Source organism: Arvicanthis niloticus, chromosome 8, assembly GCF_011762505.2.
Source record: "Arvicanthis niloticus isolate mArvNil1 chromosome 8, mArvNil1.pat.X, whole genome shotgun sequence".
Lineage (NCBI taxonomy): Eukaryota > Metazoa > Chordata > Mammalia > Rodentia > Muridae > Arvicanthis > Arvicanthis niloticus.
The window spans coordinates 19,991,891-20,018,844 of record NC_047665.1 but is presented as its reverse complement, the minus strand read 5'-3'; the positions used below and the strand labels follow the sequence as shown (position 1 = coordinate 20,018,844).

General features: G+C 45.1%; 1 protein-coding gene across 4 annotated transcripts in view; it reads left to right on the top strand.

Annotated features, from left to right (window-relative positions):
• The first annotated feature begins 384 nt into the window (after positions 1-384).
• Sirt5 (sirtuin 5) overlaps positions 385-26,954 on the top strand; it is a 30,258-nt gene continuing 3,688 nt past the window's right edge. Inside the window, exons 1-7 of one of the 4 annotated variants that reach the window (XM_034511135.2) lie at positions 385-522; positions 9,202-9,350; positions 10,345-10,478; positions 16,285-16,510; positions 19,456-19,543; positions 20,315-20,368; positions 24,698-24,821. In XM_034511135.2, coding sequence (XP_034367026.1) covers positions 9,236-9,350; positions 10,345-10,478; positions 16,285-16,510; positions 19,456-19,543; positions 20,315-20,368; positions 24,698-24,821 — 741 coding nt within the window. In that variant the 5' untranslated portion in view covers positions 385-522; positions 9,202-9,235. Of the gene's footprint in view, positions 724-830; positions 964-9,201; positions 9,351-10,344; positions 10,479-16,284; positions 16,511-19,455; positions 19,544-20,314; positions 20,369-24,697; positions 24,822-26,954 lie in introns of those variants that run through there. The other 3 variants (XM_034511136.2, XM_034511134.2, XM_034511137.2) reach the window with 3 other exon arrangements.

The following is a 26,954-nucleotide window of genomic DNA, read 5'->3' as shown; positions in this document are numbered from 1 at the left end:
TTTAACCTGGGAAAGATAAATGTGAACTGTTTGCTCTCAAATTCTCCGATTATTTCCCATTCTGGTTCCCTGGCTCCACCACCAATTTCAGTCTTAGAAAGGCCATTCTGATGAGCCTGGCAGAAGTCTGTCCCTAAAGCCAGTCCATCTTGCACCAGCAGTAGTGAACATAACCTCTAGGCTGGGTTAGAGAGGTTTGGTCTAGCCCGGAACTGACTCGCCAGATTTTCAGAGGAAACGACTGATTTTGCCAAGCTCTGTACTGAAATTGCATCCCAGTGTGCTCTAGGAGGCAACGGAGCAGGCGGCAGCTCATGACCTATTTGGGCAGTGGAATGAACCTTGGAAGGTCACAAAGACACTTGCAAGTCGCCTCGCCCTCCACTGACTCGCGGCCCCACCAATATTATGCCACGCTCCGGGTCTCCGGCAGGGGCCGCTGCAGCCGGGGCGCGGCACCAGGACGCGGAGCGCTCCGCCCCAGGCCTCTCCTGCCTGCCGCGTCCCCACCGCCTTTTGCAGGTGCGTCTCTGGCTCCGGTGGGGTTCCCGGCTTTGTCCCGGCTCCGCGCGCCCCATCCCGCGCATGCGCGGCTGGGTGCCGGTGGGGACGGCGGCGACACTGTAGGTGTCTGGAGGGGCCGGGCCTCACGTAGGAGAGAAACCCAGGGGAGCAGCTGGGCCAGGGAAAGCAGTGACCGGAAGGAAGGGCACTTTGGCTAAGGTGACAGTGGCCGATTGTTGTGGTGATGGTGGGAGTGCAGAAAGGGTAGGATTGCGACACAGCCCGAAGGGAGAGCCGGCAGGATTTGATGATCTTGGCAGCGGAGGGTTGGGGAAGGGTCAAAGCCAAGCCACGAGCCGGGACGATGATGCTCCAAAGTTTTGCGAGGAGGGCGGGAGTAGGAGGTGGCGCACTTTTCAACTCTGGGAAGATAGGAGATCAGAAGCGATAGCTGGAGAGGTGGGTGAGAAACTCTCAGAGGGTGGGGGCGTGAGGCTGGGCACGCACGTGTTCACGTGTTCGGAGAGGTGATCAGCTGGGTCCTAGGCTGTACCCTTCTTTAGGGTTAGATGGCAGGTAACCCTGACAGGAGCAGGTTTGAGTGAGCGGGTCAGGCGTCAAGGCCTGGGACTACTGGGGTACTGATCTCATGTGTTTTTGGTGTCCAAAAAGTCTTTACGGAAGACCTGTGAACGTTTCTGCAGTACAGTTAGTTGCTTTGAATTCTGTCCCATGACTACTACTGCATTTCAGTTGATTGTGTATATTTCTGGACCGCAATGGGGGTGTTTTGATAGATGCATATATTTTATGTATATAAGAAGAGATCGCTAAGCTAACTAACAGGACTGTCATCTCGCAGTTTTTTTAGTAAGAACCTTTCTAGTTCACTCGTTTCAAAGTTTTGAAATGTACATCACTTCATTATCAACTAGGGTTGCTGTGCCCTTCGAAAGACCAAACGTATTCACTCTAGCTGAGAGTCTGTGCCCCTTGACAGACATCTCCAGGCCTCCATCTTGTTCCCCACACCCCGCCTCTGGCGACCATCACTCTGTTCTTTGCTTCTGTGAGTTTGACCTTAATATGCTCCTCGTGTGAAATCGTTACGCCTGCCCTGCTGTGCTTAGCTTATGTCACTTAGGCTAGCAGGGTCATCCGAATGATAGAACCCGTTCTTCTAATATTGTATTGTGTGTGTGTGTGTGTGTGTGTGTGTGTGTGTGTGTGTGTGTGTGTGTACAGGATATACTTGCTTTATTCCTCTGTTGATTACCACCTAGATTGTTTCCATGTAGGTAACACCAAAATTAACATCCAAGCACAGACGCCTCCTGCCCACATTGACCTCCAATCCCTTCATAACCATCGAGGTGGGGGCTTGCTAGAGTACATGCTAATGCTAATGCTAGAAAATTTGAAATTTGTGAACGATCTCCTTACTGTTTACCAAAATGGCTTTCTTTTCATCCACATCCTTGCTAACATTAGCTTTTGTCTTTTTGATAACAGCCACTTCCAGCAGATTTGTGGTGATGGTTCATTGTGGCTTAATTCCATTGTCCCAGTGTCTTCTTTTGAGAAATACCCATTCAGGTGCCCTGCTCAGTTCTAAAACTAGGTTGCTTTTTTTCTTGCAACTGAAATATATATGTACACGTGTGTGTGTGTGTGTGTGTGTGTGTGTGTGTGTGTGTGTACAGAATCATGGCATGGCACTCATGTGGAGGTCAGAGGACAGCTCACAAGAGTTGGTTCTCTCCTAACATTTGAGGTCTTGAGGCTTAGTGGTAAGTGACCCTTGGAGCCATCTCACCAGACCTCCATATATTTTATTTTATTTAAGTTATTTAATATTTTTTGAGATAAAAAATTAATGTATATATTTCTACAAACTGCATATGTCCTGTGTCTGAGGAGGCTAGAACAGGGTGTTGGATTCCCTAGAATTGCAGTTACAGAGGGTTATGAGCAGCCGTATGAATTCTAAGAATCAAACCCTGGTCCCTAGAAAAGCAGTCTGTGCTCTTAACTGCTGAGCCACCTCACTGACCCCCTCCATATATTCTAGACACTTACGTTTATCAGATGTATGATTTGAAATATTCTTTACCACGGTGTAAGTGACTGATTCCTTTACTACCCTGCTTGTTTCTGCTTTTATTACGTGTGTTTGGGGTCGTAGCTAAGAAACCATCGCCAAAGCAATGTCCTAGAAATCCCAACTCTCTATTTTCCGTTAGCGCCACCTACAGGTGGTATGTCTAAATCTTCAATCCACTTGTAATTGATTTTTATGTTGTGAGGCAAACAATAATGGAGCCTGGGCTTGGTGGCTCACATCTGTTATCCCAGCAATTGGGAAGTTTAGACAAGAGAATTGCCATGAGGTCCATCCCAGCCTTGATTGCTGCTAAGTCCTAAACCAGTTTGGGCACAGAGTGAGTCCAATCTCTTTCCACATTCCCCAGACTCAGATATTCAGTCTGGGTCATTTTTCTCTCTTCTTCTTCTTCTTCTTCTTCTTCTTCTTCTTCTTCTTCTTCTTCTTCTTCTTCTTCTTCTTCTTCTTCTTCTTCTTCTTCTTCTTCTTCTTCTTCTCTTTCTTCTCTTCCTCCCCCTCCCCCTCCCCCTCCCTCCTCTTCCTCCTTCTCCTTCTCCTTCTCCTTCTTATTCCTATTATTATCACCCTGAAATTCTAGTGCAGTGCCTCTGATCACAGTAGATATAGGTCACATTGGGAGTGTTAGCATGCTTGCATCGTATTTTTAATTGGGGTCTGCTGAATTACAGTGCACACACTGTCAAGATCACTTTTTTATTTTACAGTTCATAAGTTTTCAAAAGAGCACAACAACAATAAGAATAGAGAACTTTCCATAGTTGGAATGATCCCTGTCTGCTCATCCCCCACTGCAAACCACCGATGAGATTTCTGTACCTATAGTTTCCCTTTTCAGAATATTGGGTAAATGGCTCAGAGTGTAGCTTTTGTGTTGGGCTTTTTAGCATTGTGTGTGATTGTGTGTGTGTGTGTTTGTGTGTGTGTGGTGTGAATGTGTTTTACTTCATTTGTTTTTATTTATATATATGAGCATTTGTGGTATCCATATATGTGTGCCATGTGCGTGCCTGGTACCCTTGGGGCCAGAAGAGGATCTCCTAGAACTAGAGTTACAGATAGTTGTGAGCCACAGTGTGAGAGCTGGGAATCGAACCTGGATCCTAGGCAAGAATATCATATGCTGAGCCATCTTTCCAGCCCTAGCATTGTGTTTTTATTTGTTTATTTTTTTGCAAGGCAACTCTAATTTTGAAAGAGTTTAAGGTTTCCAGAAATAATATTAACATAGTAGGACCTCCTGTGTATTATTCACCCACTTCCCCCAGTGTTACTTCTTACCTCACTGGAGTATGGTGATCTAAATTAGGGCCTTACCAACTAGTGTAACTACACTACTAACTAACTGACATCCACATTTTGCTAGATGTCTCAATAGGGTCCACTTTCAGGTGTGTGACCCACTGGAGACAGTTTCCCAGGCTTCACCCTTCATAACCTTGCTATTCTGTACGGTCCCCTTCAACTGGGTTTGTGCACTATTTCTAGTAATTACATATTTGTTTGGTCTTTTTAAAGATTTATTTATTTATTATATACACAGTGTTCTGCCTGCACACCAGGAGAGGGTGACAGATCTTATTACAGATGGTTGTGAGCCGGCCATGTGGTTGCTGGGAATTGAACTCAGGACCTTTGGAAGAACAGTCAGTGCTTTCAACCTCTGAGCCATCTCATCAGTCCTAATTACATATTTTAAAACAAAATTTCAATCATTTGATTTTATCAATGGAGACTCAGGAGCCAGATGCTGGGATGAAAGTCTGCTAGCTCAGAGAGGCAGAGAAAGCTGGAAGCTGACCCTCTCTCAGGATGACTCAAACAATCTCTTTCAAACTCAATGTTCCTCCCTTCTACTTCCTGTGTGTCTCTCTATCCTCCTGATTCTGTCTTACTCTCTATGGTTTTTTTCATAATAATATTATATGCACTTCTGTCAACTGGTTGGTTGCTCCACCTCTTGACCTGTGGTTGACTTTATTTAATCCTGTTTACAATAATCAAACAGAAACTCCTGGATTAAAGGTGTGTGCTAAGGCTGAGCCACATCACAAGTAAAAACAGGGTTTTCCAGGAAATAACACAATCTCGGGGTTCACAGTGTGACGGAGGACCCTGCAACAATTATGTAATGTGTCATGGGAGAAAAATCACACAGGAACAAAACTTTACCCTTTCTGTTGCATCATCAGTGGGAGGTGGATGAAGCTGCCATGTCCGGTACTGGTTGTACTAACCCAGATTGATTGTCTAGATTGGCCACGGTAGTAGTAGACATGTTTTCCACAGAAGCTGCTATATTGCACAAGACTTTAAGGAGCCCTTCCTGGGGTTAAGTGTGTGCCAGCAACTTGTTCTCTTTCTTACTGAACAGCCTCCATTGTGTGATGAAGCATAACTTGTTCACTTATTTGTAAGTTGATGGGCATTCGGTTTGGACTATCTGATAGGTCTTGGTGTTCTGTTAAACATAAACCATGCCATAAAAAATACCAACACCAGGCAAGGCTTCATGTGACCACAGTGAATCAGGACAAAACTCCAGACCACTCAGTAATCCTGTCTAAACCACAAGTCCAAAAGCCTGCTGCTTTTCAACAATCACAGAGCCAACCTTTCTTTCCCCTTTTCAATAATGACCCCTACAATGTCCAGTTGAAGTAGCCTGCTTCCTCATAGGCTCAGGTTCAGTTCTCAGCACCCACACTGAGGCTCACAGCCATCCATAACTCCTATTCCAAGGGATGTGGTACCTTCCTCTGAACTACTAGGGCACCACGCACATGTGTAGTGTACATAAGTATATGCATGTAAGCAAAACATTCATGCACATAAAATAAGTAAATCTAAATAAAATATTTTGCAATTAACAATCATTTAATTTCTCCATGGTTTGTGCTGCCTGGAAGACACTTATGGTCCACACAAAATATTCACATAGATACTGAAACCCTGGCTTCTCTTTGTATTTCCACATAAACTACTTCCCACCCATACCTAATTCTTTCATTAATCTCTTGGAGATTCATAATTTTAAACATCCTAGTAAGGACCAAATTCTTGTCATTCATATCTCTCACTAATTAACCCTTTCCCTCCAACAATTCTGTTGTTCTGTTGTGTTCTGTTGATCTCTATCAGATGATATAAAGCTCTCATTCTGTCTTTTAAAAACTGGTTACTGTGTGCCTTTAATCACACAGCAGTGGGGGAGGCAGAGACAGGCAGATCTTGGTGAGTTCACGTGGGGTCTGGTCAGCCTGGTCAAGACCAAGTCAACCTGGTCGAGTTCCAGGCAGCCAGGAAGGGCTACACGGAGACACCCTGTTCCAAAAAAACAAAAACAAACAAAACAAACAAATAAAAACTGGTCAAAGTACACAGAACATACAATTTGCCCTTAGTTCTGTTTCTTATCCCTGTGACTACATATCTTTTCAAAACAATTTACAGAAGGAAAGGTTTATTTTGGCTCACAGTTTGAGGGTCACACCATCATGGCTGGGAAGACATGATAGCAGGCAGCCAGTCACACTGAGTCTGCAGTCAGCATGCAGAGAGAAAGAATGTTGCTTTCTTCAGACATACCAGAAAAGGGCATGGGATCCCATTACTGATGATCGTGAGCCACCATGTGTTTGGTTGCTGGGAATTGAACTCAGGACCCCAGAAGAAGAGTCAGTACTCTTAACCGTTGAGCCATCTCTCCAGCCTCCTTTTGATTCAGTCCAGGACCCCAGCCTGTGTGATGGTGCCATCTACATTCAGTGTGGGCCTTCCCTCAATTAAACCTCCCGAGAGGCCCCCTCAAAGATGATCTCAGAGGTGTGTTTCCATGGTGATCTAAATGGAGTCAGGTTGACAACGAAGATAACATAGTCCTAACCTTTTTGGGGTGGGGAGGGAGATGTTCAGGACAGAATTACTTTGTGTAACCTTGGTTGTCCTGGAACTTGCTCTGTAGCCCAGGCTGGCCTTCAACTCAGAGATCTGCCTGCCTCTGCTGGGATCAAAAGTGTGTGCCACCACTGTCCCAGGTAGCCCTAACCATTTTAAAACCACTGTGTAGTCATAGTTGGTGAATGGGACACTGTTCCTCTGACCTTTTTGCATTCTATAAACACTGAAACTTCTTCCCTGTTATTTTTAAGTATACCTCAAACACAGTAAAATTAACTCTTTTTGATTGTAGAGGTCTATGAGTTCTGATGGACATGCATGTAACTGCTACCATGATCAGGACACGGGACACATTTATTACTCTCCTTTCCCCACGTCTCTGTACTTCCTCCTCTTCCCTTGGGATCACAGGTATAGGCTTTGTTTATTCTGGAATGTTATAGGAATACAACCATGAATTCTTTACAAAACTTGTTGTGTATATGAATGAATGTATGTATATATACATAGTCGTCTGTAACTAAATGTGCATGTACAAACATGCATGTGGAGGCCAGAGGCCATTTTTGGTTGTCTTCATCTGTGGTTAACTCATTTAATTTTTTTTTTTTAAGCATTTGCATGTGTGGGGGTGAATGTTCATACCATGGCACACTGTGAAGTTCAGGGACAGCTAACAGAGGAGTCAGCTCTCTTGTTCTACCACCAGGGTTCTGGAGATCAAACTCGAGTCACTAGGCTTGGTGACAAGCACTGTCTCACTGGCCCTTTACTTTTGGAGGAAGGGTTTCTCACTGAATCTTGAACTTGAGAGTTTGGTTAGGCTACCTGGCTGGCCATTTTTATTTTTCTTCATGAGCCCCCTCCCCTCAGTGATGGTGTGTAGTAGCACATGCCTTTACACCCCAGTGAAAGGCCCACCGAGAGGGGAGACCCTCACTCAAGTCTTGGGGTGTCACAGCCACCCAATAATTCACAAGACACCGATCTGGATGCAATCAGCAAGGGGTATATTTTGGGATCAACCAGCTGATGGTCAATCCATAACTCATGCAGGAGCAGAGGAATTGACAAAGTGGCCCGGGGGAGGGGGACTTTTAAAGGGTAAAACCACAAACCAGTGGGGTGAGGGGGTAACCAAGGGAACATCAAGAATGCAATCTCGTTCAACCATTCATCTTGTGGTCAGCTAGTTCCTGGAACCACCCAGATGACTTGCATCTTTCTTTGTAGCATTCACCTTGTGGAATGTGTCTCAGTGCTTTGGGCCTTTCCCACCCACAGGTGGGTTCTCTTCCCTAAGGTCTGAGGATTGTTAATCAGCCTCTCCCTTCCTCTCCTAAATGTTAATCCAGCAAGTGTCCTCTGACTCAGGAATAATGTACTCCTCCTGGAATGCAAAATGTATCCCGGGGCAGTGAATTCTAAGACCCAAAAATCTCACATTTAGTTCTGCTTTCTTTGTGGAACTAATGAACGAGCTGGCCTACATTTTTGGCTCAGGTCTAGGGGTCATAAAAACTTTTTATGCTCTTCATAAGTTTTCTATATCTTTCACCAGCACTTGAGAGGCAGAGGGAGGCAGATCACTAAGAGGAGTCAGAGACTGTGGCCAGCCTGGTCTACAGAGCCAGTTCCAGGACAGTCAGGACTACACAGAGAAAAACAAACAAACAAAACAAAAAAGATTTCCCAGTGGCTTGTGCGCTTGGCTATGTGTCTATCTCTGGTCTGGGGTGAGAGCACCCTTCAGGCTCTTAGAGGCTACTGCAGGTGTGCAGCCAGTTGAGGAGTGCTGCAACTCTGAGCTGCAGTCCAGAGCATAAACAATAATAGCAATAAAACCAGGCTAAACATCTATCAGAATTCTGTTGCCTATACTTCAGTTAAGGGTGTCTTTTTAAATTTTGTCTTTTTTCATTTTGTCTTGTTTTTTTTTTTTTTTTTTTTTTTTTTGTTGTTGTTGTTGTTGTGGTGGTGGTGGTGGTGGTGGTTTTATTTTGTTGAGACAGGCTCTCTGAACTCCTGGAGGATGACCTTGATCTCCCACTCCTCCCTCATCCACCATGTTAAGGGTATTCTTAACAATATAGTTACTCATTTACTCACTGTGACTTATGACCTCATTCAGGGATTTTTAGCTCTACTGGTGCAATGATTCCTTTTTAGTTCCATGTTCAATAAATCACAAGATTAGGATCTGGAGTCTAGGTCCTGAAGCCCGAGACAATCAAAGCCTCCGGCTTCACCCATCCCCAAAAGCTTAAAAGATATCTAAGCTCTTCAGAGTGGCATACAGGCTTGTAACCTTGGGCTTGGGAGTGTGCAATGGGAGAAACATTATTCAAAGCTACCCTGCAATATGTAACCAGACTCTCTCTCTCAAAAAAAAAAAATAAAATAAAATAAAATGAGAAACTGTGAGATGTTTGATACTTTATTTTAACATAGATTTTACATTACATGGTGTTGTGTGTTTGAAGTAGGCTGGACTGTGTTCTGCTGTTGGCAAGCCTATGTATGAGATTTTCCATTTACGACTAGTTAGTTATCTTGAGTCAACTAGCAAATGTTTGTACATATATACATGTAACAACACCTCTAGCAAGACAAAGATACACTATGTATGAGAATGTCTTGTGATTGTTTCTATGCACTTTATAATTTTTCTACAGCCTGCCTGGGGAGTAAAGCTTAAAGGAAAACCTGATGCGACCACTCCGGATTGCTACAGGCCGATTCATTTCCCAGTTGTGTTGTAGACTGAAGCCTCCAGCCTCCCCACAAAGCAAGATCTGCCTTACCATGGCTCGTCCAAGCTCAAGTAAGTCATCCTTATACATGCCTACATTGGCCATGGTGCTGAGGGAGCGTTAGCATGATTTTCACAGGGCACATGAATAGGAGGAGAAATTTAGATATTTGGTACCTAGTGGGCCTCAGTTCAGCTTGGTCACAAGCACAAAGGCTTTGTCTTGACTTTCCACAAGCAATTTGGGTCTATGAACCCTTTTAAATTTCCACAGATGTACTCTACAACAGGCCATGCACACCAAGCAGCCCAGGGACCCGTGTATAGTGTGACTAAGTATATTAGATCACAGCGAGGCATTGGAGGTGGAGCTGAGATGCTGAGTCAATGTGTGGCCAAAGCTCTCATTTCCTTGAGAGGCCGCCATATATTCACTCATCAAGTATATAAGCTTGTATCTTCATGATACAGGAGGCTGCCATATGTTCACCCATCAAGTATATAAGCTTGCATCTTCATGATATAGAAAACTTTTTTATGTTTATATTTTTTTTTTGCTTAAGAGAGAGGGACCTGTGTTAGTCATGGTGTGTGTAGAGGTCAGAAGACGACTTGTAAAAGTCTGCCATGTGGCTTCCAGAGATTGAACTCAGGTCATCAAGCTTGGTGACAAGTTCCCTTCCTCTGAGTCATCTCACCAGCCCTGAGGAATTCTTTTTATTGGAATATCCAAAATCCATTTAAAAAAAAAAAAAAAAAAGACTTATTTAATGTGTGCGAGTATTTGCCTGTGTGTGGCTGGTGCCCACAGAGATCAGAAGAAGGCACCAGATCCCCTGGATCTGGAGTTACAGATGGTTGTGAACTGCCATGTAGGCGCTAGGAACTGAACCCCTGTCCTCTGCAAGAACAAGTGCTGCTATTAGTTGGCTGAACTGTCTTTCAGCCCCTATCGGAGTATCGTACAGTATAATTCTTTTCAGTGTCAAGGTTCATACACAGGTGATGTGGAATATAAATTTCCAGTTGGTACTCTGGATTGACACAGGTTTTATTTTCTGTTTAGATATGGCAGATTTTCGGAAGTGTTTTGCAAATGCAAAGCACATAGCCATCATCTCGGGGGCTGGTGTTAGTGCGGAGAGTGGGGTTCCGACTTTCAGAGGAGCTGGAGGTTATTGGAGAAAATGGCAAGCTCAGGTTAGTAATGCTTCCAGAATACCAAAGGCTTTTCTGAATGAAGCTCTTACGGAGTTTGATGCAGCATCCATACAGACAGTGTTTGAGATGGGCAGTGACCATTTTGTCCTTTGGGTTTTGCTCCTAACACAGTATCAACGATGACTACAGTAGCAAATCTGTGGCCAGGGAGATGGGTGGAGTACAGAAGAGTACTTTTTGTGTGAGCATCAAGCATCAGGATCTCAGACTGACTTCCAGTACCCACAGAAAGGGCTGGGCACAGCTCTCTATGCTAGAAACCCAGCCCTGGGGAAGCCGAGACAGGAGGTTCCTGAAAGCTTGCCTAGTCTAAAGAGCAAGCTTCTAGTTCACTGAGAGACTGAGTTTCAAGGCAAGAAGGCAGAGAGAAATAGGAAGACACCCAGTGGCCTCCTCTGGCTTCTGAATACTTTTGCTGTACAGGTATATACAATTGCAATACTTATGTGTATGAAACACACACACACACACACACACACACACACACACACACACACACTTCACCCCAGAAAGGGAGCCCCTGACAGACCAAAGACCAAATGATTCCACCACCGTCCAATTTGGTGGTGTAGTGAGTCTTTTATTGTAGTTACTAACAAGAGTATGGGTGGGGGTCACTTACAAGGAGCAGGATAACTCAACATCATCTGCATCGCTGGAAAGCTTACCTCAACCCATGTGACCCCAAAACTGTGTCCTATGAGGTGCATAGGACCCTAGAGCGTCTCTACACAGCTTGCAGGCAGCTCCAGCAGGGGGCATCTTTCTCTCTGGGTGGTCAGTCTCAACTCACAGCAATTCCTTATTCCCTCTACTCTGAGGTTAGGTCCTCAAGATCTTTCAAGTTTTTTGTCTAGGACATGTGACCTTTTGTTTGCCTTCTGTTGACCACCTAAGGCTTCAGGGCCTCTCCTTCCCTCCTGGGAAGGTTGCATTGCATTTGGAAGACCTCACAGTTGAGCAAAAACACTTCCTTTACCTTCTAGATGTGAAAAGATTGCAGCTTTTCTTCTCTTTTTTCTTTCTTTCTTTCTTTCTTTCTTTTTTTTTTTTTTTTTTAAAACAATTCAGTTCTTTAGTCTTAAGGTAGAATCAGAATTGGTTACCACAATTCATAACTATAAATGTAGATATAAATATCTGAAGATAATTGGAATTAAGTCTTAATCATTGTAAAACATCTGTGAAGCTTGTTGAAGGCTTAGAGCTTGGTGTTTAAACAATTACATGAAGAACATTGCAACATAAGTTCTGTGGGGTTGAGTGGATTTATTATTTAAAAGCATTATTATTTATTTGACTTTCATTATGTGTATATGTGTGTATCTGTGTGTGGGTATATGCACATATGTATGGGTTTCCAAGGAAGCCAGAAGAGGGCACTAGATCCCCTGAAGCTACAGGTACAGGCAGTTGTGAGCCATCTAGTGTGGGTGCTGAGGACTGAACTTGGGTTCTCTGCAAGAGAAGCAAGTGTTCTTAACCCCTGAGTTATCTCTCCAGCCCTGGTTGGTTTGTTGTTTTAGTATTCCGTTTTTGTTAAAATAGACACAGACAAATGTACCCATGTTTGGAGTACAATTCAGTGAGTTTCAGCAGATGGATGAAGTTGTATTCTTAACATCATGGTTATAAGTTAGGACATTTCTGTATAATATACTATCCTGGTTAGGTTTCTATTGCTGTGATAAAACCATGGTGCAACTTGAGGAAGTAAAGGGTTCATTTCATCTTACAACTCTCAGGTCACAGTTCATCACTGAGGAAAGGCAAAGCAGAAGCCCAAGGCAGGAACCTGGAGGCAGGAATTGATGCAGAGGCCATGGGGGGTTGCTGCTTCTTATATCACCGTACCAACAGCCTAGGGGTGCCACTACCCCAAGTGGGCCAGACTCTTCCATATCAATTAGTAATCAGGAAAATATCTTACAGACTTGCCTACAGGCCAATCTGATGGAGGCCTTTACTCAACTGGTCTTTCTTTTCATATGATTTGAGCTTATGGCAAGTCGGTAAGTAACTAGCCACTACACACATATGTACAGCTACACACAGACACACATAGACAGACAGACAGACAGACAGACAGACAGACAGACAGACACACACACACACACACACATATAGCTACAGGTACTTATACTGAAAGACCCCCCAAAAGGGAGACCCTCACTCAAGTCCTGGGGACCAGTGCTTACCCCAATGACCACTGAAGTTGGCACTTGATGCAACACAGCAAGAGGCTTTACTCAGGAACCAGTGTGCTGGGACTTGTCTCGTACCTCTTGCAAGAAGAAAGGAGAGAAGAACCCCAAACATAAAATTACACAAGCTTATGAAGGCAAAAACCACAGGCTGGGAGGGGGGCTGGGGAATAGAGACTTTCTAGGCGGGAGCACTCTTATCAGCACAGACAGCTGCAGTTTTCAGAAATTTTTTGTATATTCCTGCCCTGGGGCACTTCCCCAGGAGTTCATGAATTCAGGGTCCCATGTTATTCTGAGATGCACTGCGCCAACCCTGACCAGCAGGAATTAAGACATGGAACAACCGGTTCCTTCTCACAGCAGTTTACTCAGGATGCTTAGCAGTTGGTAGTCAAGATGGCGAGCCCGTGAGCCCTTCCCGGGCGCAGCTTATAAACCCTGCCAGGAGCCCATGAACTCATGCCACGTATCATCTCTCCATAGGCTCGTGACGCTTGCGTAAAATCAGGCCACCTTGAAGCACAGCCTTCACACCTAATAAGGACTTGTTTATCACTCAGCCCTCGGGTGGCCATCACCATCTTGGGGCAAGGGTCTTATGGCACCTAACACTGAGATACTGTCCAATTTAAAAATTTCTACTCTTATAATATATGCACATATACACATCTACACATACTACATGCACATATACACAAAGTATACATACATAAGTCCTCTCTGTTACTTTAACAGATATCTGAGATGTTTGGCTTATAAAGAAAAAAGATTGATTTCTAACTCAAAGTTTTGAAGGTTTTCCTCCATGTACCATTGGCCCTGTAGCTTTGGGGCCTGTGTTGAGAAAAACACATCATAGCTGAGAGCATGGGGACACAGAGCAGATCAAGGCTATTCTCCTCATGGTGAAAATTCTTTAAAAGGTATGGAAAGTTTTCTCTATGTCTCCTAGAGCTGAGCCAAGAATGTAAGCAGGCTGGTTCCAGGAACTAGCTGACCACAAAGAAAAATACAAAGCCATCTGGGTGGTTCCAGGAACTAGCTGACCACAAGATGAATGGTTGAACAAGATTACATTCTTGAGAAAAATGTGTGTACAGGATGTTTTCCACATCACCAACTGAATTATGGGTTGGGACTTTCCACTATTTTTATGATATGTTCCCTTGGTTACCCCCTCACCCCCCTGGTTTGTGGTTTTTCCCTTTTAAAAGCCCTCCTCTCCCCAGGCTTTTTGTCAGTTCCTCTGCTCCTGCCTGAGTTGTGAGTTGACCATCAGTCGGTTGATCCCAAAATATACCTCTTGCTAGTTGCATCAAGATCAGTGTCTTGTGAGTTATTGGGTGCTGCAAATTCCTGAGGCTTAGGTGAGGTCCTCTCCTCGTGGGGGGTCTTACAATGGCTTAGAACCAAAGAAAAAGAATGAAGTGACAAGAGTCTGTCCTAGTGCTTTGCATTAACCCCAGTGACCTAAGCTCTCCCATCAGACCCCACTTCTCAAAGGCTCACAGCTTTTCGCTTGTGCCAAGTGGGCAGCCATACGTCCAACAGCTGGGCCTTTAGAAGACATTGCAGATTCAAACGATAGCACTGTTAAGTTAAAAATCGTTAGTTTTAAATGTTTATTTCATTTCTATTTTTAGTTGTGTGTATGTGGGTGGGGATGGTACATACGCATGTGGTGCCCTCCGAAGATAGAGAAACAGCACCTGCAGTAGTTACAGGAGATCGTGGAGTAGTAGCCTGGTGTGGGTTTGGGGACCTGTGCCTGGGCCCTCTTAACTGCCTAGGGATCTTTCTCATTTTGGAAATCCCTAGTTTTAGAGAGCGGCGAACTTTGTGTGTTGTATCCATTGTGAAGCTCCCAGCCCCAGAACGCTGGCACACGATGCAGGCTTCATACATTTTGGTTGGTTAGTTGAAGACAAAATGAGCCACCTTAGTGGGAGCCTTGCAGAACGCACAGAGCGGTCCTGTGGAGTGCAGAGCGCATGCGCTGTCCTTTCCTTCCTCCTAAAGGCTGAAGCAGCTTGAAGCAGGTGAAATTGTGGGTTGCTCTGGCCACACATTGCACTCAAAAGGAAAGACTACTGTCCCTGCCTGGGGTGGGGGTGTGGTTCCTTTCAACATTAACATGGACTGGAATGAACCCATTTGTTGTGTATACAGCTCAGTGAGGACCTGAGGTGACACGGGCAGGATATGGGACATTTCCGTGACTGTTAAGAGTTTCCTTGTGCACTTCCTGTCAGCTTCCAACTGGGACAGCTGTGCCGTGGGCCTCCATCACAGGAACAAACTGTCTGTCTCAGAAGAGGGCGAGTGCCTTAAGTCCAGATACTTCTTGCATTCTGTTAATATATATATTGTTCTTATGTGTATGTGTGCATGTGTTCAGTGTGGCTCATGTGTGTGCATGTGTTCAGTGTGTGTGCATGTATATATGTAGTTTGTAAGTACATATAGCTGTTTGTATGCATGAATGTGTGTTATGGGTGTCTTGGGTGAGGGGTGATCATCTAGTTCATTTCACCGAGTTCATTTCATGGGACAAAGAATTGTATGCCCTGGAGAGACAGGAAAGCAGAGTCACACATACATACAGACAGACAGAGGGGGGAGGGCTACTGACAGTGTGCAACAACCAGAGATCTCAGATCTAAGGGCGGGGACATGCCGTGCCCTGCTCCAAACTGAAAGCAGAGACCCCTGAGGGTCCAGAGGGAAGTCGAGTTACTGTCCTGGCAGTAGCCAGGGAAAGTAAGTTATGAATTGAAGCAGAGCAGAAAGACCAGCCACAAAGAGAAAGCCAACCAAAGGGACAAACTTTATTAGAACAAGCAGCTCCCACCAAGGGCATGGGGGGGGGCTGGGGGGGGGGGAGTCTGCCAGAGTCTCTAATTTGGATTTTCTATAGGCTCCTGGGAGCTCCTGCTGGCCATGTGTATAGCAGTTGCAGTCTCCTCTCTCTCCTCTCTCTCCTCTCCCTCTCCCTCTCCCTCTCCCTCTCCCTCTCCCTCTCCTCCCTCTCTCCCTCTCCCTCTCCCTCTCCCTCTCCCTCTCCCCCTCCCCCTCCCCCTCCCCCTCCCCCTCCCCCTCCCCCTCCCCCTCCTCTCCCTCCTCTCCCTCCTCTCCCTCCTCTCCCTCCTCTCCCTCCTCTCCCTCCTCTCCCTCCTCTCCCTCCTCTCCCTCCTCTCCCTCCTCTCCCTCCTCTCCCTCCTCTCCCTCCTCTCCCTCCTCTCCCTCTCCCTCCTCTCCCTCCTCTCCCTCCTCTCCCTCTCCCTCTCCCTCTCCCTCTCCCTCTCCCTCTCCCTCTCCCTCTCCCTCTCCCTCTCTCCCCCCTCCCCCTCCCCCTCCCCCTCCCCCTCCCTCTCCTCTTTCTCCCTCTCCCTCTCCCTCCCTCTCTCTCCCTCTACCTCCCTCTTCCCCCCCCCGCTCTGTGTGTGTGTGTGTGTGTGTGTGTGTGTGTGTATATAGTGTCTTAGCCAGTGCTATACAGTCTAGCCTGACCTACTGCTTACTCACTTACACTTCCACTTCCACAGGTCCTTTTCTGACCTCTGCCTCTCTCCCCTCAGGACCTGGCGACCCCTCAGGCCTTTGCTCGAAATCCATCACAGGTGTGGGAGTTTTACCACTACCGGAGGGAGGTCATGCAGAGCAAGGAACCCAACCCCGGGCACCTGGCCATTGCCCAGTGTGAAGCCCGGCTGCGTGACCAGGGCAGACGGGTTGTAGTCATCACCCAGAACATTGATGAGTTGCACCGAAAGGCTGGCACCAAGAACCTTCTGGAAATCCACGGTGAGGAGAACACAGCTTGTCCACCCTACTCTACTCGACACCTGTCCTTCCCCCTGATGCTGTGGCATTTCCCTCAGGGACACAGTGGTGCCCAAGAGCACCTGAACAGGTGGTAACAAGGGACACTTTACCCATAGGCACAACTCACTTGTTCCCTGCAGCCTGGTCGTTGGAAGATGGACTGAGACCAATAGTGTCAACACCCCTGGATTTCAGTTAGGTAGGCCTTACCTGGACCTACCAAAACAAACCCCATATTTTCCCACAGACCCCACCATACACCCGGTAGTTATCAGTGTTCCGGTCCACTGGAAATGTGCTACACACACAGCCACAAGCCCCTGTCCCTGGGGCATCTATGGAAGGAGGCTGTGCTTGACACAGCTATCCATGAAGGGAAGCAGACAGGCCTGGGTGCTAGCATCACTGTGGCTTCAGCAGGACTGCACATAGCCAGATGTGACTTCAACTTGCAGGGAGCATTTCCTTATCCTTTGTCCTCAGTAGGGAATTTGCTGCTGAAGTCATCCTGTTCCACCATAGAGCCTGAAGGAGGTGTTGACCCAGGCTCTTTTCTGTAAGAAGCCCACCATGTTGTTGTAACATCCATGAAGTTGGTCTTGCGTTGCTCTGGCTTCTTTCCTCTGTGGGTTTCTGCTCAAGGGCATTAGCTTTAGTGTTTACAAACCCAAGGAACGGCTTTCCTCATGCACAGGTTGAGAGGCAGCCATGTTGTCTATTCCGGATAGCTATAGTGGAGTGCTGTACTCAGCCAGCTTATGGCCACCTGACACAGAAATCTCTTCTCTGCTTAGCTTAGTTAGGGTTTTATTGCAACTCTTCCCCCCCCCCCCCAGACAGGGTTTCTCTGTGTAGTCCTGGCTGTCCTGGAACTCACTCTGTAGACCAGGCTGGCCTCAAACTCAGAAATCCACCTGCCTCTGCCTCCCAAGTGCTGGGATTAAAGGCGTGCGCCACCACCTCCTGGCTTATTGCAACTCTTATAAAGGAAAACCTTTAACTGGGGCTGGCTTACAGTTTCAAAGGTTCAGTCCATTATCATCATGGCGGGAAACATGGCAGTGTGCAGGCAGACATGGTGCTGGAGAAGGAGCCAAGAGTTCTACATCTTGATCAGCAGGCAGGAGAAGCGACTGTGAGGCATCCTGGGCATAGCTCAAGCATAGGAAACCTCAATGCCCACCCCCACAGTGACATACTTCCTCCAACAAGGCCACACCTCCTAATAGCGCCACTCCCCCTAGGCCGAGCATTCAAACATCTGAGTCTATGGGTTCCATACCTGTTCAAACCATCACAGTGGTCAACACTTAACTCTGCTGGCTGTGTGTCATTTGCCATATGTCTCTGTTTATTTCTCTACAATGTCAACACATGAGCCATTTTTTTCCTAGCCATGCATAGAGTGGAGACAATGACACCTGCCTTACAGGGTTCTTTGAAGAATTACAAAAGGTCCCATGTGCATATTGGGTGGGATTTTTTTATTTTTCTGTTACATACAAATGATGAGAGCTTTTTTCTGAGGTAAAAATAAAGGAAGCTCCCTCATTTCATTAAATTCAATTATGATTTTAAGATATGTGTGGATGCTGAGAATGGACTTACATTCTCTGCAAGAACATCAAGTGCTTCTGACCTCTGAACCATCTCTCCAGCCTGGACATCCTTCAGCTAAATTTCTTTGGAAACACCTTCACAGACATGCTCAGAGGTGTATACGCTAGGTCATTATAAAGTGTATTTATATGACAACCAAGATTAACCATCACAGGTAAGCCCCTCAGAAAATTATACCTCTGGGGTCACATGCACTGCCACAGAGATGTACTCTGAATGCTCTAGTCGGGAGCCTGTGGCTAAACTTATATTTGCCACGCAATTGATAGCTCCATCTGCTCAGCACGGGGTAGAGGAGAGATGGCCCCTAAAGAAGGCAGAGTAGGCACACTGCAACTGTCTGTGTGTACTGTGGTGGGAGTGTACCTCAGAGCATCCTGAGCGTGCAGCAACTGTGTGAACTGTGACCACCACAGTGCACTGTAGATGGCTGCTATTACTAGCAATTCTTATTTGTCAGTTAATTGCTCATTTTGTAAGTGTCTTTGCTAGAAGAGATTCAAGTTCTATTAAATCAAAGGTAAGATTTTGGTACACTGTCTTAATCAGGGTTTCTATTCCTGCACAAACATCATGACCAAGAAGCAAGTTGGGGAGGAAAGGGTTAATTCAGCTTACACTTCCACATTGCTGTTCATCACCAAAGGAAGTCAGGACTGGAACTCAAGCAGGTCAGGAAGCAGGAGCTGATGCAGAGGCCATGGGGGATGTTACTTACTGGCTTGCTTCCCCTGGCTTGCTCAACTTGCTCTCTTATAGAACCAAAGACCACCAGCCCAGGGATGGCACCACCCAAAAGGGGCCCTTCCACCTTTGATCACTAATTGAGAAAATGCCTTACAGCTGGATCTCATGGAGGCATTTTCTCAAGGGAGGCTCCTTTCTCTGTGATAACTCCAGCTTGTGTCAAATGACACAAAACCAGCCAGTACAGACACGCCAAATGATTAACCCTTTAGGTATGAGGCTAAACCTTGAACAGCTGCACCGTCTTCCCCAGCCCAATGGCCTTTTGTAATTAAGCATCTAGTTAGTAACTCGGATCCTTAGCTTCTGGTTGAGCAGTTGCTTTTCTCCAGACCACTCTAGTCAAGTCTGGACATCACTCCAGGGTCACTTCACAGCCATAGAACAGTGACTAAGACAGCGTGTTTGTTATTTCCCATGATTCCCAGGGTAGACCCAACCCTGAAATTGAACATAAAAATTATTATGACAAATTATTGTCCAGCCTCTCAGACAGGGAGACTTTACTCCGATGAAACTGTGTTCTGAACTTGCTTGACATGTGTCTTTTCCTTCAGGAACCTTATTTAAAACTCGGTGTACCTCGTGTGGCGCTGTCGCTGAGAACTACAAGAGTCCTATCTGTCCAGCTTTAGCTGGGAAAGGGTAACTATCTCATACTGCGGAATAAATGTCGTTTCTCCTCGAATCGAACATGACAAGGATATTGAATGTCCACTGAAGATTCCAGTGGACATTTTTCTTTCTTTTTTGTTTTTTTCCAGTGGCTATTTCTGAAGCACCAGACTAGACACCGTACAGATCTTTGATGAAAGCAATACTTGACTCATAAGTTGCCCAGCTAAAAGTAAAAACTGTGAGGAGCTGAAGTTATTTGCTGTGATGTGATCCCACAGTCTTATTTACACAAGCTCACACTCTAGCTCCGAGTATCTGTATATTAGTGAAAAGAAGACCACAAGAAACACACAGCAAAAGATTAACTGTGACTGTGAGGAACGAGGAGATTATGGGTCATTTTTATTTCTCCTTCAGATCATAGGGAGTTTTCTAACATTTTTATGGTGGTTGTGTATCATTGTTTATAATTAGAAGAATTTAGGAGTCAACTTGAACTACTGGAAAAAAAAAATATCTCCTGGACCATTTCAGAGCAGTATAAATGTACAGAAACAAAATGCTAACACGATGTCATTGGAGAAGCGTCAGAGTTATCCCACTTAGGCTCCCCTATGCAAATTCCCTCTTGAAGCAAAACTGTAATATTGCGGATTAACTCTACTAAGTTAGCACACACGAGCAAGCTTTGTACCATGTACCACCAGGCAAATGCACAAACAACCATGTCATGTTCTTCCATGTCTCTCCCTTGACTTTACCATTCGTGTTTATTCTCTTTAATGCTGTTTACTCCAGGGCCCCAGAGCCAGAAACTCAAGACGCCAGAATCCCAGTCGACAAACTTCCCCGGTAGGTAAAACATGGATGTCTATCTGGTGTTCAGGGTCGGAGGAAAGAAGGGCAGGAGAGATGGCTTAGTGGTTAGGAGCACTGGCTGCTCTTCGTGATGTTGGAACCCCACCACTCACATGGCAGTTCACAACTCTCCATAATTCCAATTCTAGAGGAGTCCAACACCCTCGTACAGACACAAGTGCAGGCAGAGCACCAATGTATATACAGTTAAAAAAATGGTGTATAAAAATCAAAATCTTAGCCGGGCAGTGGTGGTGCATGCCTTTAATCCCAGCACTTGGGAGGCAGAGGCAGGAGGATTTCTGATTTCGAGGCCAGCCTGGTCTATAGAGTGAGTTCCAGGACAGCCAGGGCTACTACACAGAGAAACCCTGTCTCGAAAAACCAAAAAAAAAAAAAAAAAGTCAAAATCTTAACTTTTCTTTTTTCAGTTTAGGGGGATGCCTTTTAAGTGTACCAGATTAGCAATGAACCCTGACCTCTCAGTCCAGGGTCAAAAGGACAAAAGATGAAACATCTTCCAGGTCCTTTTTAGAGAGAGCCAGTTTCGCGTGATCTTTCTGCCTCAGGTGCCCAAGCAGCTACACATATACTTCCTGACTTTGATCTCTCTGAGTCCTGACAGGTCCCTTCCTTCAGGGAAGTTTCTGAAAGCAGTTACATGACAGAGGTGATCTGTGCACCAGAATCACACTGTAATTATCATTATAGAACATTTATAGTATAATTAGTAATTAACCCTCTTCCTCTTCCTCAGTATGTCTCCTAGGCCGAGACTAAGGAGCTGGCAGAGGTCTTGCAAAAGTAAAATTACAGAACTAAAAAAATTGGGGCTGCGTAATCAGCTTGAAGAAGTTAATGAAGAGTCAGTGCCCCTATTCCCTGGGCTTGGGGACTGAGATGGTTAATATTGGTCTGTCTTTCTAGGGAAAAGTAGTGGTTTTGTTGGAACAGGGAGGATTAGCTAGAATTTATTGCATAGCCATAACCTATGGGTAGAAATATGTATGATTGTTATTAAGATGAAGTTATAATTTCTTAGATGGTACAAAATTTACTTTGATTTCAAATTTAAGGTATTCATTGGTATGAGTTTCTTATTGATATAAAAGTGAGATTAATATTGTTACTCTCATAGGCATTGTGCCTATATAACACATTTAGGAATACAAGGCTTAGACCCAGTCCTTCTTTAACTTTTTTAACTGATTTGAGATGGTTAGCCTGTGAGTTAAGGGCCTATAGCAAATTCATGGCTCTGAGTTTATTGTTAGGGTGTTTTCTATATTTTATTTAGAAATAGCTGAGAGGAGTTAACAGACAACAGTCCAGATTGCCTTACATGGATAATTGGTTTTCAAAATGTCAGAAGTCCACAGAATTGACGTTACAAACATTTCTGTATTAATGTTCATTTTGGTTAGAGACCTGTCTGTTCCTGACAGCTTCCCTGTCTTTGGATTCTAAGAAGAAATTGAGCATCTTTGGAGTTACTCCAGTTGTGGTGAGACAGCCACAAGAATTGCCTCTTTTTAATTACAGACAAAATACTGTCCAGAAAAGGACACACTTGCGGAATAGTCAACTGATTATATCTGCCAAGACAGAGTAATCAGCCCTTAATAATTCTGCATCACTAGGTCTGTCAGATGATCCTGGGCCAGAAGGCTGAAGATCGGATGCTCCAACGTCTTGTAGTATAGGGATTGTCTAGGTGTTCAGCGGTCTCTATAAATTGGCTAAGTTTTAGAAGCTATGCTTTGTGCTTCCCATAATTTCAATTAATTCAGTCATTCTGGATTTCTGATGGGGTTGAAGACTTATAGTCTCATAGCCAATCCTGGCTATTTATTTTGAGAGAAAAGATTTGAGAGGATGGTTTTCAGCTGACATTCATTCTAAAGCCAAGAAAAAAGCCAGGTTCAGAACTAAGTCTTCTAGTTAGGAGAGATGACAGAGGTTCTGGTTAGTCAACAGAATGATGGACTGGGTATTAGGTCTATCTTGTACCTTACTGATACAAATTGGTATAGTTATGCTCTAATTGTATTTTGAGAAAAAAGTTTTTTTTTTTTTTTTATTTTAACAGGAAGGGTGATATGTAGGAGGAGCTAAGGTGGGAGGAGTAAGAAGAGGAGGAAGAGGAGAGGAGGAGCTAGGAGACAAGAGAAAGGGGGTTACTAATAAAAATAATAAATAAAAATTTTTTTCAAACAACAAAAAAAAAATTGGGACTAGGGAGATGGCTCAGTGGTTAAGAGTTCTAGCTGCTGATCCAGAGGACCTGGGTTCAATTCCTAGTACCCACACTGCAGCTCACAACTGCCTGTAACCCCATTTCCGGGGGAGGGGGGGTCTGACACTCTCTCCTGGCCTTGAGGGCACTGCATGTTCATGGTGCATAGACTTAAATGCAGTCAGAACATTCATACACATAGAGTAAATAAATCTAAAACAATTAAAATATATTTTTGTATGTTTTGAAGTACATTCAAATTTTAAATTGTTGATTTTTCAAAACCAGACATTGAGACAGTTCTTCCAAAGGGAGTTCCTTGGGGCCTAGACAACGGTAAGTGCTAAAGCACTTACTAAGCAGGCAGGAGGACCTCAGTGTGGATTCTCAAGACTCCCAGAAGAGCCTTGCCACGGTACCTAAAACCCCAGTGCTGACAGACAGATTCTTGGGGCTTGCCGGACAGCCAGTCTAGCCATGTCATCAACCTCCAGGGTCAATGAGAGGCCCTATCTCAACAGATAATGTGGAGGGCAATAGGGGCAGATACCCTAGGTGACCTCTGAGCTCCACATACATACATGCGCAGGCCAGAGCATCAACACTCGGGTACACATGTGCACATGCACAAAACAAGGCAAGCAGACCTCTGTGAGTTCCAGGACAGCCAGAGCTATATATTGAGACCCTGTATCTAAAAACAACAACAAAAAAACCAAAAAAACCAAAACAAAAAAGACGAACAATCGCCCCCAAAAAATGACCGAACCCCCTCTCAAGAAAGGTTTCACTTTTTAAAACTATGTCTATGTGTGTATGCCCGCCTGTGGGTATGTACACCTGAGATTCAGTGTCCTTGGAGAACTGGGGCATTTGGACTTAAGTTACTGCTGCAAGAACAGTGTGTGCTCTTCTCCAGGGAGCGATCACTCCAACCCTGAGTCACTGTTTTCTACAGAGTGCTTATACCCCACTGATACTTCTTTGGTATAAACCACAGACCCTTTTCTTCTTCTTCTTCTTCTTCTTCTTCTTCTTCTTCTTCTTCTTCTTCTTCTTCTTCTTCTTCTTCTTCTTCTTCTTCTTCTTCTTCTTCTTCTTTTCTCTCTCTCTGTCTCTCTCTGTCTCTCTGTCTCTCTCTCTGTCTCTCTCTCTCGCTCTTTCTTTTTTTGGTTTTTCAAGACAGGGTTTCTCTGTATAGCCCTGGCTATCCTGGAACTCACTCTGTAGACCAGGCTGTCCTCAAATCCACCTGCCTCTGACCCTTTTCTTTTTTCTTTCTTTAGTAGTAGTAGTAGTAGTAGTAGTTGTTGTTGTTGTTGTTGTTAGGGAGTGGGTTCAAGACAGGGTTTCTCTTTGTATTCCTGGCTGTCCTGGAACTCACTCTGTAGACCAGGCTGGCCTCGAACTCCCAGAGATCTGCCTGCCTCTGCCTCCGGAGTGCTGTGGTTAAAGACGTGCACCACCACCGCCTGGCCAAGAAGTGAGATTTTTAGAGCTAGCCTTTTGGCCCAGGCTTGTAATCCCCGCTATTTCATTTCAAAGGTTGAGGCAGGAGGATCACAAGTTCATGGCTAGCCTGGCCCACTGGCATATTCAAGGTCAGCAGGGGTAATTTAGCCAACCAGCCTGAAAGCAAACAATCGCTTTACCACGTCCAGAGCCCAGTTACATCGAGAGGCAGAGCAGGGCGGAGAGAGAGACGATTTAGGCACAGAACATGCGGCTGTAGACCATTCTGAAGAAACAAGTGAGCTGAGAAAGAAAAAGGAGGTGGGTCATTGGTGGAAAGAGGTGGCCAGTGTTAGAGGCAGCCCTGAGGCTCTGGTCTGGCCAACAGGAGTGAGTTTGCCAGTGAGCACAGTAACCCGGGAGAGAAACAAGTTTTTAGCGCAAAGTCAAACTTAGCTGAAACAGTGTCTACACAGCTCAGTGAATGAAAACAAGAACTCAAAGGAGAAGGGTCACCTCAGCGCCCACATCCCAGGCACGTTCCCATCTGCTGGCCTGTGTGGCAGTCCTGGGATCCTGGACAGTCAGTCCTGAGCCAAGTGGTTAGAGACAATCTAAGGATGATGCTCTTACAGGTGCGAGGAGGCAGGATGCGGAGGCTTGCTGCGACCTCACGTGGTGTGGTTCGGAGAAAACCTGGATCCTGCCATTCTGGAGGAGGTGGACAGAGAGCTCGCCCTCTGTGACCTGTGTCTAGTGGTAGGTCACATGTGTCCCTAGTCTTCAGGCCCTGGAAAGACTCAGGTGGAGTGTCTGGCTGCCATCTTCCTCCCTCCCTTCTGTCTTGTCCTTCCACCCCCTCTTCCTCCTTTTCTTCTTCACTTCCTCCGTCCCTCCCTCTCTGAAAGACATGTGTGGAAGTGTGTGGTGTCCTGGAGAAAAACCGAAAAGCAAAAACCAGGAGCTTGTCTCTTTACAAGATTTGTTTTATTATTTTTAATTACGTTTAGGTGTGTGTAACAGCATGTGTGTACGTGCAGTTCAGTGTCCTCGGGACCCCTGAAGTTACAAATAGTTGTGAGCCGCTCCCCCCCCCCAAAAAAAAAAACTGAAAAGGAACATGTTTTTTTAGAGCAGTGTAAATTTATAGATGTAATATTCTAACATCATTTGGGGAGCATCCGATTTTCCTTATTCACCTATCATGTGTGTACACATGATGATTGTGTGTTGATGTGCCACATGCCTTTGTGGAGGTCAGAGGACAGCTTCGTAGAGTCGGTTCTCTCCTTCTACCTTTACATGGTTTCTAAGGCTGGGACTCGGGTTGCCGGGCTTTTACGGCAAGCTCCTCCACCTGCCGAGCCATCTCGCTGGCCCTGGCCTAGATTTTAAATATAATACATGTTCATTATTAGACATCATTGATAAAATACGAAAGAATCAAAGCCTGGGAAGGAAATTAGAAATCCCCACAGTATACCATCTGGAAATAGTCGTCAGTGGCATGTCGATCTTTTCTTCCAGAGCAGGGGTGCAGCCTCTGGATTAGCGCAGTTTGCACCATTTTGTGAACAGTTGTGCTGGAAGACTTGTGTCTTTTCACACATTAACTATGGCTGCTTTTATCCCACAGTGAGAGCTGAGACCTGGTGGCAGAGTTTGGACGGCTCAGAGTCTAACAGTTTAACTGTCTGGCTCTGTACTTCTGATCTAAATCTGTGTGTGTGTGTTTGTGTGTGTGTCTGTGTGTGCGCATGTGTGTGTATGTATGTGTGTGTGTGTGTATGTGTGTATGTATGTGTATGTACGTATGTATGTGTGTGTATATGTGTATGTGTGTATATGTGTGTATATGTATGTGTGTATGTGTGTATATGTATGTATGTGTGTGTATGTATGTGTGTGTATGTATATATGTGTGTGTATATGTGTATATGTGTATGTGTATATATGTATGTGTGTGTATGTATGTATGTATGTGTTTGTGTGTATGTGTGTGTATGTGTGTGTTTGTGTGTGTGCGTGTGTATGTGTGTGTATGTATGTGTGTGTATGTGTGTGTATGTGTGTGTATGTATGTGTGTATGTGTGTATGTATGTGTGTACGTGTATGTATGTGTGTGTATGTATGTATGTGTGTGTGTAAAATACACATGATACACACTCTATCTTGAGACTGCTTCATTCATATAATAATTCAACTAGCATATTCCATCACTCCATGTCAACATATCCAAAGCCGCCACATTTTTTGGTTTACTGCATGACTTTCTGACACACAGATATTATCATGAGAAAATCCTATCACAGGACATTTGGGTTGTCTCAGGCTGTTTTTCTGAATAGCGTCTAATGCAGCCAAGCAGTATACATCACTACATAGCTAAAAACCAGACTTGAATTCTTCATCCTGCTGCTTCTACCTCCCACATGCTAGGATTACAGGCATGCACCCTACACCCAGCTGTTTCACATTCTGGCATTTGATGCAACATTGCATGTGCCTGAAGATGGGGATCTTAGCAATGTTCCTCAGGCAGTTCCGTTAGGACACATTCCCTGGATGTGGAATTAACTGGAAGAGCACGCAGAGTTCACCGCTTCTTTAATGTCTTTAAGAGCAGACAGCCTTTGCGGCGGGTCCATTTCCAATCTGTATTTCCTGCACACACCCCATGTTGTGTGCAGCCTCTGTGGCTAGGGTGGTCATTAGTGAGGAAACCTGCTTTCTAAAATGTGTTCTGGCCTTTGCATGCCTAGGGAGGGCGTGTGTGCACGTCAAAGTTTAACAGTGACTATTTCCCACCTTAGAAAAAGAACATGGATCATTCACACAACTTCAAAGGCCAGAAGAAAACTGACCCTTGAGTCATGTCCTTTGGGCCATTT